Consider the following 19,598-nt stretch of genomic DNA (forward strand, 5'->3'; position numbering starts at 1 on the left):
ATCAGTCACAAGCAAAATGCAAAAAAAAATGACAGTGAGAAACCACTACACACCCCCTGTAATAAAAAAGACAGACAATAACAAGCACTGGCAAAGGTGTGGAAAAACTGGAACCCACACGCACTGCTGGTTAGATTGTAAAATGGTGCATCCAATTTGGGAAATAGTTTAAGACAGTCCCTCAAGAATTTAAAGGTAGATTTATCAGATGACTCAGCACCCCTATTCTTAGGTACAGACTAAAAAGAACTGAAAACAGAGACTCAAACAAATCCTGATTCTATTTTGCCTTTATAAGCTATGCATAGCAAATGTTCATAGCAGCACTACTCACAGCAGCCAGAAGGTGAAAACAACCCAAATGTACATCAACTGGTGAGTGGATAAACAAATGAGGTATTATCCGGTTAACCAAGATTAAAATAATGTAAAATAAATTAAAACCTGATTAAAATAAAGAGATGTTTATTTGGGGGTTGTTTAGGACTATCTCTGGGAGTCATGGATTCAAGAAGCATTTGAATTGTATTCTGTCAGACTACAAAATGAAGGAGGCTTATGAAAACGGAAATTGCAAGGACATAGTGAGTTACATAAATTGTCAAGAATTATGACTGGAATTGGCAAGAAATAAGGGTGATTGTTTAGCAAGGATTGGTTGGGGTCTGAGATGGTTGCATAGTTACAAGGTGGGACCTTAAGACCATAAAATTGCAGCTTTGTTCTAAACACGGCTGATGGTGTCCTAGGGTTCAATGCAGTTTAGAGAAAATTCAAGTTTTCAGTGGTGCAGGCACATGTTTGAGATCAGATCTTCAGTGACTACCTGACCCAATTTTTGTATGCCTAAACTATGATTATACCATTATAATGTCAATTTGTCATCAATCCATACCATGGACTACTATTCAGCCATAAAAAAGAATGGAGTACTGATATATGCTACAACATGGATGGACTCCAAAAAGTGAAAGAAGCTTGCACAAAAAGTCACATATTAATGATTCAATTTATATGAATTGTCCAGGCAAATCTAGAGAGATATAAAGTAGATTAGTGGTTGCTAGGAGTTAGAAGGGTAGAGAATTTAAAGTGACTGCTAATGGGTATGGGACTTCTCTTTAGGGTGATGACATTTTCTAAAATTAGATAGTAGTGATGATTCCAAAACTTTGTGAATATACTAAAAACCACTGAATTACAAACTTTAAATGAATTGTATATGAATTGTATCTCAATAAAATTGTTATGTATATATTTTTTTAATGCTACACCTTGCTCTAATTTTTTCCTTCACCATGCTATTTCAGAACACTGGAAATAAAGAGATTTATTTCAACAGAAACAATGGAAACTAGACCATAATGGAGCAATTCCATTAAAATTCTAATGAAATTATTTCCAGTCAAGAATTCTATACCTAGCTAAAATGTCAATCAAATATGGGTACAGAATAAAGATATTTTCAGAAATGCAAAGTCTCAAAAAAAAAAAATCTTCCACATACTCTTTCCCATAAAGCTATTAGAAATTAAGTTCACCCAAAACAAACCAACAGGAGATGGAAGATAGAAGAGCTCCAGCTGCAGTGACAGGAGACGCAACAGACAGAGGCTTGGGGAGGCCTTCAATTAATGGTAGAGATGAAAAATGAGACATCATTATTAATTTCAGGGAAATCTAAAATTGAACTGAAGGAAAAAGTAATTACAGTATACTACATGCCTCAGCTACAAACAAGATTTATAATAGTTTAAATACAATAGTTTAAATCTTGAATTTTGGATTTAATTAAAATTATAATATACCTATACTGGGAGGATGCAAGGTTGGGAATATGGCAGGATAAGACGGGTTCAATTCACTTGAAAGTGGAAAAGTTAAAAAAAAAAAAACATTTAATTCTCCTTTTCAATGTAGGAATCAATGGATGATGCCAAAAGGTGAATGATCAAGAAGTGGCAAAAAAAAAAAAAGTCTTATTACATATTCATAGGAAAATCTGAAAGAATCAGCTAAAAGAGCTGAAGATGAAAGTAAAAACAGCTATTTTTCCTAACAAACCATAGTACTGACTTTTTATATGCATGTGATGTATACTTTGCATAAAAACATCAATTACATCAACAAAAATGAATGATTTCATCTTGCAGTGGGTTTAACTGCCTTTATAAAAGCACAAAATGCATATTAAACTAAAACATTATGTGATGTTAACTAAATATTTTTGAAATGTCATAAATAATAATAATGATAATATGAAAGAAAATCCTAAACAGTCAATATAATGATATGCAATTTATCAAACTACTGATTCTGAAAATTGGTGAGAAGTTGCAGATACTCCATTTTGTATGATATATAATAATGTATACTTTCTCACTTAGAGATAAATTTGCTAATGTTTTTTTTTCTCCAATTACTTAATGGCCTAGTCAAACATAACGTGAAGGTAATTGGAATTATTGATCACCTTCACTCTGATCTTGGCTACTTTTATTAGATGGCAAGTTTAGTACTTTAGCTGGAACGTTTCTGCAATTTCTCCAAGCTGATCATTATTGTCACTCTTATTAATGCATCACTTTCCTGCCTCCATCTGCCCCCTGAAGTATGCACAGTTTTTTTCAAGATTATTATTTTCTTAACTTAAGAAATATGAAAAAAATTCCTGTGGGGAAAAAAATCAAACAATTAATACACAAAATATGTTCTTTCCTTTCTAAAAGAATTATCTTTTTATTACTGTCTTTATCTTCCCCATGATTTCCCTCTGCCAATGAAGCCTTTTTCAGTCTATTCTTTTTAAATATCACGTTATCTCAGCTTCCCTGTTAAATGTCTGTAGTTTAAATAATGAGATTCTAAATTAAAGCAAGAAAAATAAATTTTAAAAAACCACAGAGGCATGGTGTTTTCTCATAAAACTGCCTCATTTGTAGTGGAATATACTCATAAACTGTGTGTCTTTGTAAATGCTCAGGCATTTACTATGGTAACAGTTAAAGATCAAACATGCTTCCATACTAAATCATGTGGATTAAAATACTGAACTATGATCAAAACTGCCTAATAAGAATGGCAACTATACGAAATAAAACTAGAACACAGAGAAGATAGGTACGATGTAAACAGAAAAAGATGTAGACTAAAACCTCAGCACCTAACATGATAGTGAACAAACACAGCTGAAAATGTCTAAAGGAAACCATGACTCCCTATTAGATGAGAAAAAGCCATTAGGGAAAAAGGATAAAAAAGAAGATAACTGACTTTGTCCTACCAATTAGAGAAAATAAGAAGTTCGTAACAGAGCACTGACTGAAAGCTAGCTTGTTTCCTTTTCATTTCTTTAATTTCTCCTTATGGTTCAGGATTCTTTTATCTTACACTGCCTGCACGTTCATTCATCCACAATGTTTACATCTGTTCACACTGAGTACTTGGTTCTGGATGACAACCCACCCTTTTAGAATACAGGATCACAGTATTACACTGCATAACTAGTTCTCCATGTGTGAAACTAATAAAACATCCTTCAAACTCTCCTATAGAAGAAAAGTCCATGAGTCAAACCCATTTTTCCTATTGCTGTCACTAGAAGACAAATATGCTCTAGTCTCATGACACATGAAGATCCATGACAGCATCTTATAACTCAAATGGCACATGAAGATTATCCGGCCTAAGACTGCAGTCCTCCACAAGATTTCAACCTCTTTAAAAGCTCTATGTGTATCCCTAGAGCTTAAGGATAGTCCCTAGCACAATGTACACAGTCCATATGTGTTGGAGGAGAAAAACAATGAATAAGTAAATGAAAATAACAAGTTGTGCTTCTGCTTCCAAAAAGTATGCCAAATGGGATGAGTTTAAATAACATTGCAAAAATTGGGGCAGTCCCTTGCTATGTAAACCTGGAGTTATCTGGAGTCACACTCAACACAGATGATGCAGCCACTGGAAAGGGACTGCATAAAGGATCGGACACCTGAGTCCTCACGACATGAGGTCCTCATCTGCAAAATAGAGGGAACGTATACCCACTTCATGGTTTCAGCTGGGACTATATGAAATAACATATCTAAATTACATATTTCAATCCTTTGCATTGAGTACAGGTTAAGAACCCTTCCTACAATATTTCTGATGTAAATCTATTTATTCTCTATTGAATAGTTTCAGTATAAGGTGTTCATTACACTTCAAGGCACTGAATTTAATTTATAAGTAACACAAAACATTTGAACATTCTCCCCAGGATTAGCCTCTCCAGAACTCTCACACTTGGCTTTCTTATCCTATCCGAAATATGAACCTCACTGTTCTCTATTCTTCGGTATGTCTTCAGTGCCCCTAAGTCTTCCTGGCATATTTACTGGTCTCCTGTGGTACGTGGTTCATAGTGCCCTCCTTGGTGCATGCTCCTGTTTTTTCAGTTCCTTGAGCCAAAGAAATTACTGGTCTTTTTCACATGAACTCTTTTTTTTTTTAATTTTTAAAAAAATTTTGAAATTTTTTAACAGAGGTACTGGAGACTGAACCCTGGACACTCGTGTATTCTAAGGACACCCTCTACCACTGAGCTATACCCTCCACCCTCACATGAACTCTTTTAAAGTTAACTTTTTTCCATGCTGTTTTTCTGTATTTGGTTGGGCTGCCATTTTTTTCCCAACTCCACTGCAATTTACCTTGCAGGTTCGGCTCATTTTATCCTATTCATTTCTGACCCCTGATTCCATCACCCCAAGTGTTAATTATGGCTCCCAGCTGTAATACACACACATACGCACATCATCACAGTGTCTTCATCTGAATCATTAATAAAAATATAAAATAGGACAAGGTCAAGGGCAATGCCCTCCAGCATACCCCAACAGACTTTTCTCCATCCTGATGTCAATTCATTAATCAATAGGCTTTGGGTGAAGTTGTTCAACCAGCAATAAACTGAAAGAATAATCTTCTCACCACAGAATTTCGATTTTATTCTGTTCATACAGATCTCATGAGAGTTCCTGTCGCAACCTTTGTTGAAATCAAGAAGTAACAGTTTCCTACTAAAAGGGAATGAAGATTAGACTTCAATGTCTAAAAATCTATTTTTGAATTTCACTACTGTTCTATAGTAAACTTATATGTCTATAGATTCAGACGTTTGTTCCTGACCACCTTTAAAAAGCAGCGTTACTTTTGTCACCTTCATTCTTGATGATTTCTCAAAGATTATAAGCAATGACTTTCTTTTAATATTCTATCTAGATGTCATTTTTCTGGGACTACATAATGAACTTACTGTAGTAGATGTTTATGAGAATTTTTATGAGTGTTTTTTTTTTTTGAAGGAGGGAGGGAGGATTGGGAAGAGCAGGGAATTGGAGAAAATATGTCCTATATCTGAAAGAATTCCCCATAATGGGAAAATCTCATGCTTTATAAATTTTGTCGGGAGGCAAGATTCAACTGTCATTACAAAAGCCAAAAGACCAGACTCTCGATCTTCTTAGGGGCCTGTGCAGTGAAAACATGGGTATGTGACCTAATGTCAGCTAACCAAACACAACAATCAGCATTAGGAGCTAACAACTCAGAGCAGCAGGGACAATGACAACACTGTTTTGACACCATCAGCAGAGGTAATAATACCCAGTCACCATGGGCAGCCAGCCCAGCAAAGCAGGAGGCAATGTCTGGAGCCCAGAGTCCTGGTGGTAGCAGGATGCTTGGGGGACAGTCCCTGGCACGATTCTGGTTCTGGTTCTCACACCCCAGCCTAACACTGTCCCAGCCCATTTTTCAAGTCTTCCCAGTACGTGTGTCAGCCACACAATATCATCTCAATAAACTTTTCAGATTAATTCAGCTAAAGAGAATGTCTGTTGCGTGAAACAGAGAACTCTGATTGGTACATTTATTCACAGCAGCCACTTTAATTCCTTTGACACAACAAGGTAGTTTCTGACTATCCTGTTGTCTGAGATCTGTTCTACTTGTTAGGGAGTCAGATTGGTTCTAAATCTTCTGCTTAGAAGAGTATTTGCTTTGAGAGAAAAGTAAAGACTAAGTAAAAACTAAAGATGGAATATAGATACAAAAAAATTTAATTTGATGAATTAAGTCATCATACTCTCCTTTAGTGCTTTGCCTGAAGTAATGAAACTATTACAGTCCCTTGCTCTTCCTGCTTCAAATGTCACTCATTCATTCATATAAACATTATTTGCTAAGCACCTACTATGTGCCAGACAGTCTGCTTGGCGCTGGAGAGGCAGCCTCTGCTCGTATGTAACCCAAGTCCATCTGGCTCAAAGTCTCAGATGAAATAGTTTTATCTGAGTTCATAAATAATCTCCTTCCTTACTGTGTTTCCTTTTCAGTATCCTTTGTTGGTTGTTCCTCATCACTCTGAAGTGCCTTACTATTATTATGTTGAATGTTGAAGTGCCCTAGTGTTCAGTCCATGAAACTCTCTTCCATTTGTGTTCACTTGCTCACATGGTGTTTTAGTGACTGACTGCTATACAAGAAACTAACTCAAAACTTGGTGGCTTAAAGAAACACCCATTATTTTTTACGATTCTTGGGTTAAAAATTCAGAAAAAATATAGCAGGGGACATTTCATCTTGCTTCCACATGATATTTGTGAGACTGGAATTTGTCCCCTACTCCCACCCAAGAAGGTTTCTTCAGTCATATGTCAGCCACTAGGTTGGCTGGGCAAATGGCATGACTGGGGTCCTATGTCTATTTTTTCATAGGAAAGCAGAAAAATGTTCAATTGCCTTAGGATAGTTTAATCTGGAAACCAGAATCCTGATGGAGAACTAGTTTTTGAGAACAGGTGTGACATAAAATCATGCAAATTAAAACATCCTTCATAGATTCAGAAGTCAAAATGTAGTATGAGGCATGGAAACCAAATAATTGGACAAATTGTGTGGCAGGGTGAAAGACAGAATGTAACTTTCAGCTGCCAGTTCCATTTCGTAACATCACACATACTGCAGACCACCACATAAAACTATGAGGATGGTTAACGACAGCAGGCTGCAGGGTGAAACGGAGTCAGAAGGATTTTTAGGCACAGAAGACTTGACCTAAGTCTTATCTTCACCCTTTAACTTATCCATGAGATTCCAGTAAATGTTTTAATTTCTCTAAGCATTATTTTTCCTCATCAATAAAAAAAACTGGACAACAATAACACACGCCTTATGCACTTCAAAGGGCTAAAGATGGAATCTAATGGAATGACATTATATGAGAGTGCTTTGTAGAATGTAAAAGCACTACAAAAATACTGTATATGATTTCTGGTGAATCATAAATCACTTTATATGAATTTTGGTGACTTTTTAAATGCAGAATACAGATTTTTTTGTTTTACATAATGGTGCACATTAGTTTGGAATATTTCACAGTAGAAGAAATAAAATGATTGCTCCAAAGAATAATCATGATTAGTTAGTTCTAAGTTTGTTGCTCTTCTTATATGTAATTATTAAATGAGTAATGAAAAGTGCTGCTACACATACTTTGCTCTCATGTAATTTAAAATAGAACAGAATAGCTATGCACTTTAACTAATGGTATTATATATTTACATAATCATGTTTACTATTAATATTCTTATTTCCACTTATGGAATCTGTTTTCGATTTTTCAGCATGGTGTTAAATAGGGAAATGCAGCACTTACTTGTCTTTGGCAAAAAATAAAAACTAAATTGCTTAACTTTCTGGCTAGGTAGATAAAAAATTTTGTTAGTATTTTCACACTTTTTATAGTTCTCTTCAAAGTCTCAAACCATGCAGAAAAAAAAGATGGCTATAATATTTTAGACCACTATGAACCAGATACCTTTTCAAGCTACTAGAGCTGCTTCTTGGTTAAAATACTCGTCCACACTTGACAACAACTGGAGGAAGGGAGCACCCAAAACAGCACGTATCATGGGGCCCACAGGTGACATGACTGAGCCATGGCAGCTTGGGCGGCACATTTCCCAGAGTGTTTTCACCCTGCAGATGCTTGCAGTTCATCATAGCTACACATTCTGACAGTGTGCAAGAAACTAGATTTCCTAAGTTTCAGGAGCCTTTCTCAGTACTTAAGAGACAGCCTACACTAACAATATCTTATTATCCACTAAATCACTTTAATAATGACTTCCAAAGGCAATTCCTCAAGTATTCTTTCACATCACTAACTTTTCAACATTTATTTCATTAACCTGGACCTCAGAAGGCTTTGTTTTATAGCCTAAAATGTTATTCGTGGGAATACTATAAAGCAGCCAGGCTTAGAGTTCTCTTTTAAGGAAAAGTACAGAATATATATTTATACAGTATGTACACTATCATAAATAAGCATGTTTCATTTTGCGGAACTCAAATTACATAGGTATCTCAAAAAAACCTTTGAACACTTAATTAATTCTTTCTTTAATTTTTATGTTTATGGAGGGAGGCAATTAAGTTAATTTATTTATTTAATTATTTACTTCTAACAGAGATACTGGGAATGGAACACAGGATCTAATGAATCTTAAATTATGCTACTCTCCCTTCATATCTAGGGTTCTAATGGGTATGAGGTATGGCTCTTCTTATACTATTTAACATACTCAGTCCCCTCCCTCAAAAAAAAGGAAAAAGTTCTGTCTAGTCCTTCGGTCATCATCTCAAATTCACAGTTACTCCTGTTTCCTACCCTATATCCCTCAACTAGACCTGCTCTAAATCCCACAGCATTTCATGCTTTGAAAAATTATTATCTCTTTTCCATGACTGCGAAACATGCAAGAAAAGGGTAGGATTTATTTCTCTTAGATACTGTCAGGAAAGCAATTTGATTAAATGAATCCATTAAAGTATTAAGAATCTTAATTTTCCTTGAGATATTGGCATATGTAAAAAAAAAAGCAAGCAATGAAGAAGCAGTTAAGAAAATAAAAACTTCAGGGAATATTCAGGGAAGTTCTTTTTGTACCAGGCAACTGCCAAGAATCAGGTTAATACTTTCAAGGAGTGTCCAACCTTCCTAACTCTCACTGAGAAGACTCTTGTAAAGAATTTCTACAGTATGCAGCTCTTCTTCCCCACCTCCCCAACTCCGATTTCAGAGATACAATGCAACATTTTACTTAAAAGCCAAACAAACTTCAGTTGTATCAACAAAAAGTACTTCAACAGAGAGAGCAGAAGGACAGGGGATGTATCTGCTAATACCAAACTGAATCACTATGCTGTACACCAGAAACTAACACAACATTGTAAATCAACTATACTTCAATTTAAAAAAAAAAAGGATAAAAGATGAAGTGAATAGAAAAAGGCAAAGAAAGGCAGAGAGGAGATAGGCAAAGAAACACTGGGAAAGTAAGGAAATAAAGGTGGAGTGAAGAATAGAAGAAGAGGCAAGGCAGGGCAATCATACACCATGAAAGACTCAGTGTGCCTCATTCTCCAAAAAAGAACAGGTTAATCTGCGTGTTAGCTCCCCCAGGGAAGTTTCGAATGAAATGTTGCCTGTAGAGTATCACTATTACGTAGTTTATTGAAGAGGACCTGGAGACATGTCTCCACAAGAACTGGGACCAGGGAGAATTTCACTCGAACAGACAAGAATGATTTTACAGGTCAGTCTTAACCAGTTGACAAATACTGCAGGACAGTGAAATTCCCTCCTTTTACGTGGCAACTTCCACAGAATGTAAAATCATCAAACGACATCTGATTTGATATGCACAGTTTTAGGCTCACAAATATGTTTAATTTTCCTTTTTAGATTTGGAGGACACATTTTCTCTTTATTTTTGTTAGTTTTTCTATCACTGTTGCTGATTTTAGGGGCCAAACTATTTTTTCTTCCCTTTAATTTAATTATCCAATTTGAGGGAAGAAAACAAGGATATTTTTGAAATCTCTTTTGTAATGTTTTGTGGAAAAGTAGTCAAGTATACTAAAAAAAATCTGGATATAACTGAAATATCACAAGACATACTGAAAAATATGAAACAAAAATTCCAATTCTAATTCAGCAAATACACTACTGACTCCAAAATCATCAATTGAACAAAAGAAATTATATTTGCATTGACGTGAATCTGCATCCATTCTTGATAGTCTGTAATATATGCAACTGCTCAGCTCTAGCTGTCCTTGTAGCCACATTACCATATTATTCAAATGTATCTATCATTTATATGTAAATAGACAAGATGAATGGCTTCTTCATAAGACAACAATTTTCAAGTGACAAACAGACATAGGCAGACATTAGCAAGATAAAAATGTTGGAAATATTCATTCTATTATATATTTTTAAGAAAAACTGGCCATTCTTTTAAATTGTTAAAAAAGTACTGTGGTAATTACAAAATGGGGTCTTAATACATTCACTATACCAACAGCTATTCTTCTCAATAAAAGTCTTCACCAATGTCATTTGTGTCTTGTAAATTACATGCTCTTAGATCCATCTGTGAAAATTGGGATGTTAATTATTATGGTTACATTTCATGATTCCACAGTTAAATGCTGAAGTGGTGCTACACAAATACCATATGTTTTTCTAAGAGAAATGGAGAAAGATTAATTATGAGTTCAAGTCCAAGTCTCAACACAATAAGATCATTACATTGTGTGCTATGCAAATTGGAAGTTTTAATTAATAGCTGAAACAATGAATGAGGGGGAAAACTATGAAGCCTAAATTGTAAGTATCAGGCTTTTCTACACACACACACACACACACAATCCTAATAAGAATGCCTCTGAGAAACCAAGTTATAAATCCAATGAGAGAATAAAAAACATTTATTATCAAAGGAAATCTATGAACTTCTTTGATGGAGTGATCACTGACATGCTGTCAAATCTTACTTGGTAAACCCAAAAATTAGAGTGTATACTAGCAACAAACAGGTTATAAACAGATAATATATCTGATGAAAATTCAACTTAATGTTTTTTCTGGATTTTTCTTTAAGATATACACCATTCAAAGTTATGCAAAATTACAAGTCTTCTGTACTCAAATAAAATACTCACTTCAGTATAACTACCTAAAGACAGAACTCTATGATAACACTGTAAGAATTTCATTCATATTTACAGAATCTGAATTCTCATTTTACTTACCACATATTCAAACACAAGTGTTAGCGTCTCCTTGGTGTGGATGATGTCATGAAGCAGCACTATGTTAGCATGTTTTAGTCCTTTTAATAGAGAAGCTGTAAAATAAAGTGGACAAAGAGACAATTTATCATGGGTAACAGCCACCTGATATGTTTCATTATCATTTTGGTACACTGTCAGATAAAATATATCTATTTTCCCATTTTCTAAGCCAATAACAATTCAAGAGCACAGGAATAAGATTTTCATTTAGATTAAGTTACCTCTAATTATTTCATCTGTTATTTGTTATTAATCTTTAGTTACATTCCATTATGGTCAGAGAATATCCTTGATATGATTTCAATTGTTTAAATTTGTCAGGGTTTATTTCGTTACCCAGGGTGTGATTTATCTTGGTATATTTGCCATATGTATGGAATATATATTCTGCTTATGTTGGTTGGAGAGTTTGATAAATTTTAATCAAACTTCATTGATTGATGGTGTCACTGAATTCTTCTATAAACTTGCTGATTTTCTGAGCAGTGGTTCCATCAATGACTAAGAGTGGGTGTTGATATTCCCAACTATAACTGGGGATTTTTCAATTTCTTATTTGAATTCTGCCAGTTTTTGCTTTGTGTATTTTGAAGTTCTGTAGTTTAGCGTATATACATTTAGGATTGCTATCCTTTCTTTGTGAAAATGGCCCCTTTACCAATTTATAATGTCTCTCTTTAACCATGGTAATTTTCTGTAATCTGAACTGTTCTGTCTGATATTAATATAGCCACTTCAGCTTGCTTTTGATATGAGTTTATATGGTATATCTTTTATATATTTTTTCTTTTAGACTACCAATATCATTATATTTGAAGCGAGTTTCTTATAGACAGCATATCATTGGGTCATGTGGTTTTTTTTAATCCATTCTGTCAACCTCTGACTTTTAACTGATATTTAGACCATTTATATTTAATGTAAATATTAATACATTAGGTCACCTATTATTTGAATCCATTTTTCCCTTAGGCACCTTGTAATTTAGTATTCATTTCTGATTTGATTTTTCCTTTTCTTCTGTACTGCCCAGGAGTTTAATTAACTCTCTTTTCATTTCATTTTGGTGTTTGTCCGTTTCTCCTCTTTTGTGTTCCCAACTCCAGGTGTTTTTGTTTGTCTGTTTGTTTCATATACCCAAGAGTGAAAAACTTTTTAATTTAGATTAAAGCGTTGTGTATAGTTTTAATTTTGGAATTGATTTTTTGAAAAGGAATTTTTATCAGCTGAAATGCAGTGATTCGTACTTTCAGTTTTATAGATGGTGGCTACTTTGTTCTATTCCTATTCATTCAATAAACTGGGTTTCTTGAGAGCCCTCTCTTCCATCAGTTCTTCTCTTTCCTTTACAGTTTTTGTGGATGGTGCTTGTGGAAGAAAGGGAAAGGGTTTAGGGTGTCTAGCTTATTTTTCATTTCTAAAAGATGCTTTATTTTTTCCTTTTCTTTCTTTCTTTCTTTCCTTTCATTGTCATGTCTTCAAAGTGTACCTCCTTTCCCTATAGGTCTGACTTATTCCCAGAAGCAATGTTACCCAACAGCTGCCAGTTCCAGTCCCACTCACTTTTGATTTCCTTTCTTGTAGTCAAGTGCTGTGAACTACATGGAGTCCCAGGTTTCTCCTTCTGTTACGATTTTGTCCGTGCTCCATCTAATTCGTCCATGCCCCTGTACTCTTTTTCATAGTCTCTAAAACCTCTTAAGCTTCCCTTGCATCACTTTCTGCAATCACAAGCTTGTTGCTGTCTCCTAATGCTCTTGAAGGTGTGAATCATGTATGTTTTCATTTGCTCTCTCTGTTGGATTTATTAATTTGGCAGGAGCATGAGTGGGAAGAGGCCATCATTCATTGTCCTCCAAACCCTCCATCCTAGATCAAGGTCTGATACATAGTAGCAACTCAATAAATTTACTGAATGTCATTCATTTAGGTTCTCCATTAGCTATATATGTCAGGGGTCCATCTATTTCTTGAATGAGAAAAGGGCCTGTTGTCATCTAGAAGTTCTTCTTAAGTTTGATCTACTCTTCCTTTTACTATGAGACCAGTACTAGCCCCAGACCTCAGTCTGGTGACAGATGACACTCATTTTCAACACAAGGCCCAAGGCCCCTCCAAAACCCAGAGAAGACCAGCTAATAATGCTGCCAATTTCAAGATCTGGGCAAGGCGCCACTGCTTCTGCCTCTCAAATTCCATTCTTTCCCTTTCCTTTGGATTAAAAAAAAAGGAAAGCAACAACCCCCACCCAATCAGACGCACTGTAACACAGCTTATCTCAAAAAAATAAATAAATAAACTAGTTAAGATTTCAGCTTTATAATTAATACCACAAAGAACATAACCAGGCCCCTTTCAAAAAATATTTCTGTGGAATTTTCTCCCTATAATGAATTGTGGAAAATAGAATGTCAGGGTAAAAAGACATGAACATAATTACAAGACAGTATTTATTAATTAAATAATAAGTGGATTTAGATCTTTCTAACTTCATGTAAGAATAAAAGAACCATAAAAGATGGATAAAATATATAGCAAAATAATGTAGCAAGAAAGTAATCCATTTTATCAAATAATCAAAACCTTTATTAAATAAATTTGAGCATTTTATATAAGAACATGTGTTAATTAAAGGATAAACTCTTCTTTTTCAATAAGATCAGAAATAAATAGAATTATTTTCCCCTACACCAATGACCATTCAGGCAGAATACTCAAAGAACAGAAGCTTCTTCTATCATTGTTAATTACTTAAATAACACTATGTCTTCAATTTGGGGTTTTGGTATACAACCTGAAGAGAAAAAAGAAACGGTTTGCATGTGTTCTTTCAGGAACTTGTAATTGTTCATTTATTCATCAAATATTTATTGAGAAATTAGTTACTGGCACTGGTGGCCTGGACCAAACCTGAACCCTTGATACTCAATAATATTGCAAGATTACCTCTTTAAAAAGAGATTTATAACAACAAGCATGAACCCTCTGCCTTGGATTTTTTTTTTAACTTTTTCTCCATTACCACCTTTCTTCTCTCACCATTTAGATCTAACTGGTTTCTCATTTCTCAAAGTAACGTCTTCACGCCCATCATTTTCCACTGGGTTTTTCTACAATTTCAAGTCTCTGCTGCTATTTATCCTGGGGAAAAAATACTGTTTCCTGACGGTGATCAATATTATAGAAAAGAGTCATGTCATTTTTTATGTGATATTTTTGACCATTTCTACATGAAGACTCAAAACCTCCAAATTTCATTCTCTGAATTATTACACATTTTAGATTTCTAATATATCTTACTCCACATTTCAAAACACACTACTAGTTAAATAACTACCAATATCTGTATCTGATAGCAAGCCCTTTTTCTTTTGAGATTAACATAATGAATTCGTATTCAGAAAAGGCTGAGCTACTAATTTCAAAGCTGATGGCAGAAAAATGGCACTGAAGGGCAGAAAACCCTCCACGATCTCTACCAGCATCAGGCTAAGTGACAGACCTGACTAACCTGGAGGCTGCCAACGCAGCAGCCTCTCCTCCGAGCACGGTGCCAGGTACTGTCATTCCTGCTGTTACCAAAGCAAGGGAGTCTCCTGGGCTGCCAAGTCAGTCCAGTGATTAACACCTACATGTCCCAGAGCCAATGTGTGTCCGTTTTCAAGACAAACACTGTCAAAATAATACCCCATGTAATCCTAATAATATCTCAAATATACCACATGTTATTTTCTTATCGTTTATATACAAAACAAGTCCTGTAACACGAGTGTTAGTAATTCCAGCATGCTTGGTTTCCCCACAAGCTTTAAGCAAACATATGGCAAACATTTAAAATTCATTTTACCAGTGAGGCTTGAAAAGGTACAATTGTACATGACGTAAAAGACTTGTAATTAAGGCTGAGGGCAAAATTCTAACAACAGTTTTGGGGCTGTGATGTCGAAACAAGACAAAAACAGACAAACACTGTTGCTCATCAAGATAACTGCCTCTGACAACGTCCCAGTAGGACAGGAAGACACAGGGGTCCTCCTTTTGCTTGGCAGCAGGATTCAGATACCCACTCTTCAGCCATATCGAAAACTTGACCTCCCACTTTCAGAATAAACAGCCTAGGTTTCCACTCAGAGTTGGAAGAGATAAATTTCACCCAGAATGCCAATCTCATCATGATTAAAATAAATTTTGAGGTATAGAAAAATTCAGAGTATGTTCACTTATCACATTCTCACTGCAGTGGTTATTTTAAAAAGCAATGTTAATAAGGAAAAGATGAACAAAACCCTCCGTTACTATTTCAACTAGTCTTCTAGGTCATTATTTGATATCCCATTGGTAGGAAAGGAGCGATCACAAGTAAACACAACCCATCCTTTCCTTAGTCTCTGGAAAGAATTAGTACATTCACATTTTCCTCTCATCTTTTTTATGTGTTCTTTTTCAGTGGAGTGGACTGAAGGGTCTATCTGACTTTTGTAGAAGACAAAGATTATTACCTATTAAATTCAAGGAGCCAACCATATTTCAAGCTACAACCATGTGAGACATAAACTTTTTTCTTCAAGCCCACAGCTTGACAGCTCTCTGGGCGCTGAAATTCACTTTATACTAGAAACAGTATACTTTCTGTCTTTCCTTACTTTCAATGAGAAGTTCTCTCTCACTTACTTATCAGTGGATTCTGGATATTTTCATAGTAAAAATTTCCTGAATGGAAAAAACTTGAGGGCAAACAACAAACAAAAAATACACAAAGAGAAAAGACAAGAGTGCTTGTTTAACTGTGTCTGTGCTGAGTAGGTGATCTAGACAGAGAAAGGAACTCGTGTACACCCCGAAAACTTATGTGCAGCTCCACGTTAAGGTGTACATGATTCTGGAAGGCACGTTGCTTACTGCAGCTACATGTGAGGAGAAAGATACAGTTCTACTCCATTCTGGACCTCCCTCTTAATGAGATCTAATCTGGTAAGAAATGCACAAGTGCGTGTGCACTCGCGCACACACACACACACACACACACACACACACACTTCTAAGTGAAAAGGTGAGAGAATCAGATTAAAAAACTGAATTGTATCTTTGACTCCATTTTTGCTTTTTCTATTTTTACACACATACGTACAAAAGATGAACACTGTTACAGGGAAGAGGACATAGCTAACCCAAAACACAACGGTAAAACAAATGTGATATCATATAAACTTAACTGAGCTAAAAATCACATTTTGGATATAGAGACATGTTTTTTGTTCACCATGCTTGTTGTCCAACTGTTTGAAGACAATACAACAGGTTAGGAATACTTCACAAATATCACGTAAGTTGTTTTCTATCCATCAAAAAGTCTACTGTTTTTATTTGCTCCTTAGCTGAGTTTTTCTATGTGGGGATGGACAGAACTTCAATCCCACTGTATATTCCTCCTACTCTGCTCCCCTCTGAATTTCCCCAACGACACAATACTGGAAATTACAGCCTCAACCATTCCCTCCGCCATCAATGCCTGTGTACCCACCACTTGACTACTGGCAAAGAGCAGTCAGCTGGGGGCAGTTTCCACCCTGCAGCCTCACACGACCACATCAACTGCTCACTAAATCACTCAAAGAACAAATTCTTCTAACAGTATAGCTTAACCCTATGAAACTGCCAATATTTGACATTTTTGACCTATGAACATAGCAATTTCCAGTGCTTCAACCTAATAGAGTTTACCTGGTTCAAAACAATTTTAACATTTTCACACATGCATTGTTACTTTTACCACTGTTAATATTCAAACCAATTAATCAGCCAAAAAATGGCCAAGAATTGAGTCTGCGTGAAGAAAAAAAAAAACAGAAGAATCTGTTCATAAACTATAGTTATAGCTGAGGGGAAGGATATAGAAATAAGTACTTTTCTACAGCATCTGAGTTATTTATGATAAAGATATGTTTCTTTTAAAATAAAAGAGATACCTGGAAAAGTTCTTTATTACAGTGGATTGGCTAAAGAGAACTAAACACTGTAGAAGACATACCAACGTTTAACTACACAATTAATGTCCAACTATGATACAGCTACAATGAGTTATTATAACTACAGTGTTATCCTTCACTACTAACCCCTCCTCACTAAGGAATTAGTGCAAATCCTTGCATTGTAGGGGTCTCTCTTCTTACCCTGGAACAATGCAGGCCCTGTATCAGCCTCTCATTTGCACTCATATCACTCGTTAATCCAAAATGTTGAAACTGTGTCATGTGGTTACTTCCCTGCATTAAGATTAATTCACTCACTGCAAAGGAGTCCTAGTTTTGTCTCTGATTACTCCCAGTTGAACCTGTAAATGACCCACTAGATGCCTTTCCACACTCTAACTAATCTTGTCCCTATTTGTCACTGGAAAGGTCCACACACGTCGCACATGTCACTAGTACATGAATGCAAGCCGTGGTTCTTCTCAAATGTAAACATCTTGCTAGTAACTTCAGCAGAAACAAATCTTGCCAGGCAACGGGACTGCAGGTGTAGAGGTTATGGTCCATGTACTGTCTTTAGGCAGGAAAGAGACAATTTACAAGCTGAAGGTTAACTAGAAGAGTTGGTAACAGAAGAAATTTTTTTGTCTGGCTACAAAAACTAGGTTTAAAAGCTGTTAGGCAGGAGGATGGAATAGCTTAGTGGTAGAGTGTGTACTAAGCATGAACGAGGTCCTGGGTTCCATTCCCAGTACCTCCATTAAAAATAAACCTAATTACCTGCCCCTTCAAAAATAAATAATAATAAAATCTATTAGGCAATTTACTTACACTATTTTGCACTTTCTTACAGTGGGTTGCATGTACAGTCAGTAAGAATACTACAAAGTACGTAGTAGTAGTAGTAGTAGTAGTAATAATAATAATAATAATAATAATAATAATAATAATAATAAATAATAATAATAAAAGATATGCGGTGTGGCACCAAGCACCTCACGTCTTCTGGTTAAGAAGAATAAACGTTTATATCAGAAGAGCGATCTCTGTTTGACTACACTTAAACAATCTCTCCTTGCATGAAAGTATGTGAATAGCTGTTATTGCATTCTTTTACAAAACTAAAGACAAATCTAAAGTTAGAAAATTTATTCCTTCCCATGGCTGCAAGTTTCAGTGCCTAATGGTCTGCACATAGAACACTTGACTTTGCAAGATACCAGTTAAGGGGTGGGGCACTGTCAGACTCCTCCACAAAGCATGGTAATTCTGCAGCATATTTCCAAACACAGGAGATTCTACCCCCTCCACCTCCGCAGTCACAGGTGTTTCTCAAAGTATGGTCCTTCAACCACCTACATCAAAGTCAACTTGTGTGCCTGATACCAATGCTAATGCATTAGGTCCTATCCCAAACCTACCAAACCCAAACTGAATGGGAATGGGACCCAAGAATCATTCAACAAATATTTAACAACTGCTATGTACCAATTACTAAGCACAGGGGAAACACAAACTGCTGTTCCCATGAAACTTGTATTCTATATTTCAACCAAGCTTTCTATTCAATTCTTACAAATCCTAAAATTTGAAAATCACTGTTATGTTATGGTTTTGATATATAGGTATAAGTAACACATTCATAGTGTGGTGTGTGTGTGTGTGTGTGTGTGCACGCACTTAGTTACACTGCAATCTACTCACTGTTCCACAAGCAAATCAATAGAAACAAGACGATCTGTTCATTTACCTAGTATCTACTTCTCTCTGTCTCTGTCTCTGTCTCTCTTTCTGTCACGTGCACATACATGTACTCAGCCATTCAGATAGATTTCACTGAAAGATATAAAGTCGTGTACTAGAAGGCAGAGAGAACTCTGCATTCTGAAAATTTGATGATATTTTGAGGTGTGCCGGTTTTTTCCTGTTCATTTCAAAAACCCCAAAAATGTGAGCTCGTATTTTCAATATGAATGAAGTGTTGATAAGGTCATGGTTAAACAGCCTTTTCAATCTGGCCTTGTCAATCCGTAACAGTTAAAGTCTTATGTAAAATGCTTGCAGTAAGATCTGCCTCAGAATCTGTGCTTTGATAAACAGACACCATCAGCAGATATGGGGATACTGTAAACAGATTATGAGCAAAGAAGGAAGAGAAGTGAAAGACTACAAAAAATGAATATGAATCTTGGTTACGGTTCATTCCTATCCTTGAATGTCCTCTGAACTGAAATTTCAAACTTAATACCACTTCATTTGACTGAATAACAAAGTCAAAGCTATAAAAATTACAAATCAGAGCATAACTCAGTGGAAAGTGCACAGCCCCAGAGCACCGTGTTTCACACAGTCAACCTTCAGGCAGTCACATCATCTTCACTCCTCTCCCCATGAAAAAATACAGCCGACTGTCCCTAGGCCTGGACAATGCCTTGAAAT

The 19,598-nt window shown here is 35.7% G+C and overlaps 1 protein-coding gene and 1 long non-coding RNA gene across 16 annotated transcripts in view; one reads left to right on the forward strand and one right to left on the reverse strand.

Moving 5' to 3' along the window:
• The window catches only part of LOC140697434 (uncharacterized), a 42,791-nt gene extending 27,069 nt beyond the window's left edge, over window positions 1-15,722 (forward strand). For 2 of the 3 annotated variants that reach the window (XR_012074517.1, XR_012074516.1), the window contains exon 5: window positions 5,007-5,152. This is a non-coding gene — a long non-coding RNA (uncharacterized lncRNA). Of the gene's footprint in view, window positions 1-5,006; window positions 5,153-15,637 lie in introns of those variants that run through there. The other variant, XR_012074518.1, reaches the window with a different exon arrangement.
• CDK14 (cyclin dependent kinase 14) overlaps window positions 1-19,598 on the reverse strand; it is a 566,062-nt gene that overhangs the window by 259,375 nt on the left and 287,089 nt on the right. For all 13 annotated transcript variants that reach the window (XR_012074504.1, XR_012074505.1, XM_072965036.1 and 10 more), the window contains one exon: window positions 11,149-11,243. Coding sequence is in view for 11 of the 13 variants with exons in the window: in XM_072965036.1 (XP_072821137.1) it covers window positions 11,149-11,243 (95 nt within the window). In the remaining 2 variants the exon portion in view is untranslated. The remainder of the gene's footprint in view (window positions 1-11,148; window positions 11,244-19,598) is intronic.

This window comes from Vicugna pacos, chromosome 7 (assembly GCF_048564905.1).
Source record: "Vicugna pacos chromosome 7, VicPac4, whole genome shotgun sequence".
Lineage (NCBI taxonomy): Eukaryota > Metazoa > Chordata > Mammalia > Artiodactyla > Camelidae > Vicugna > Vicugna pacos.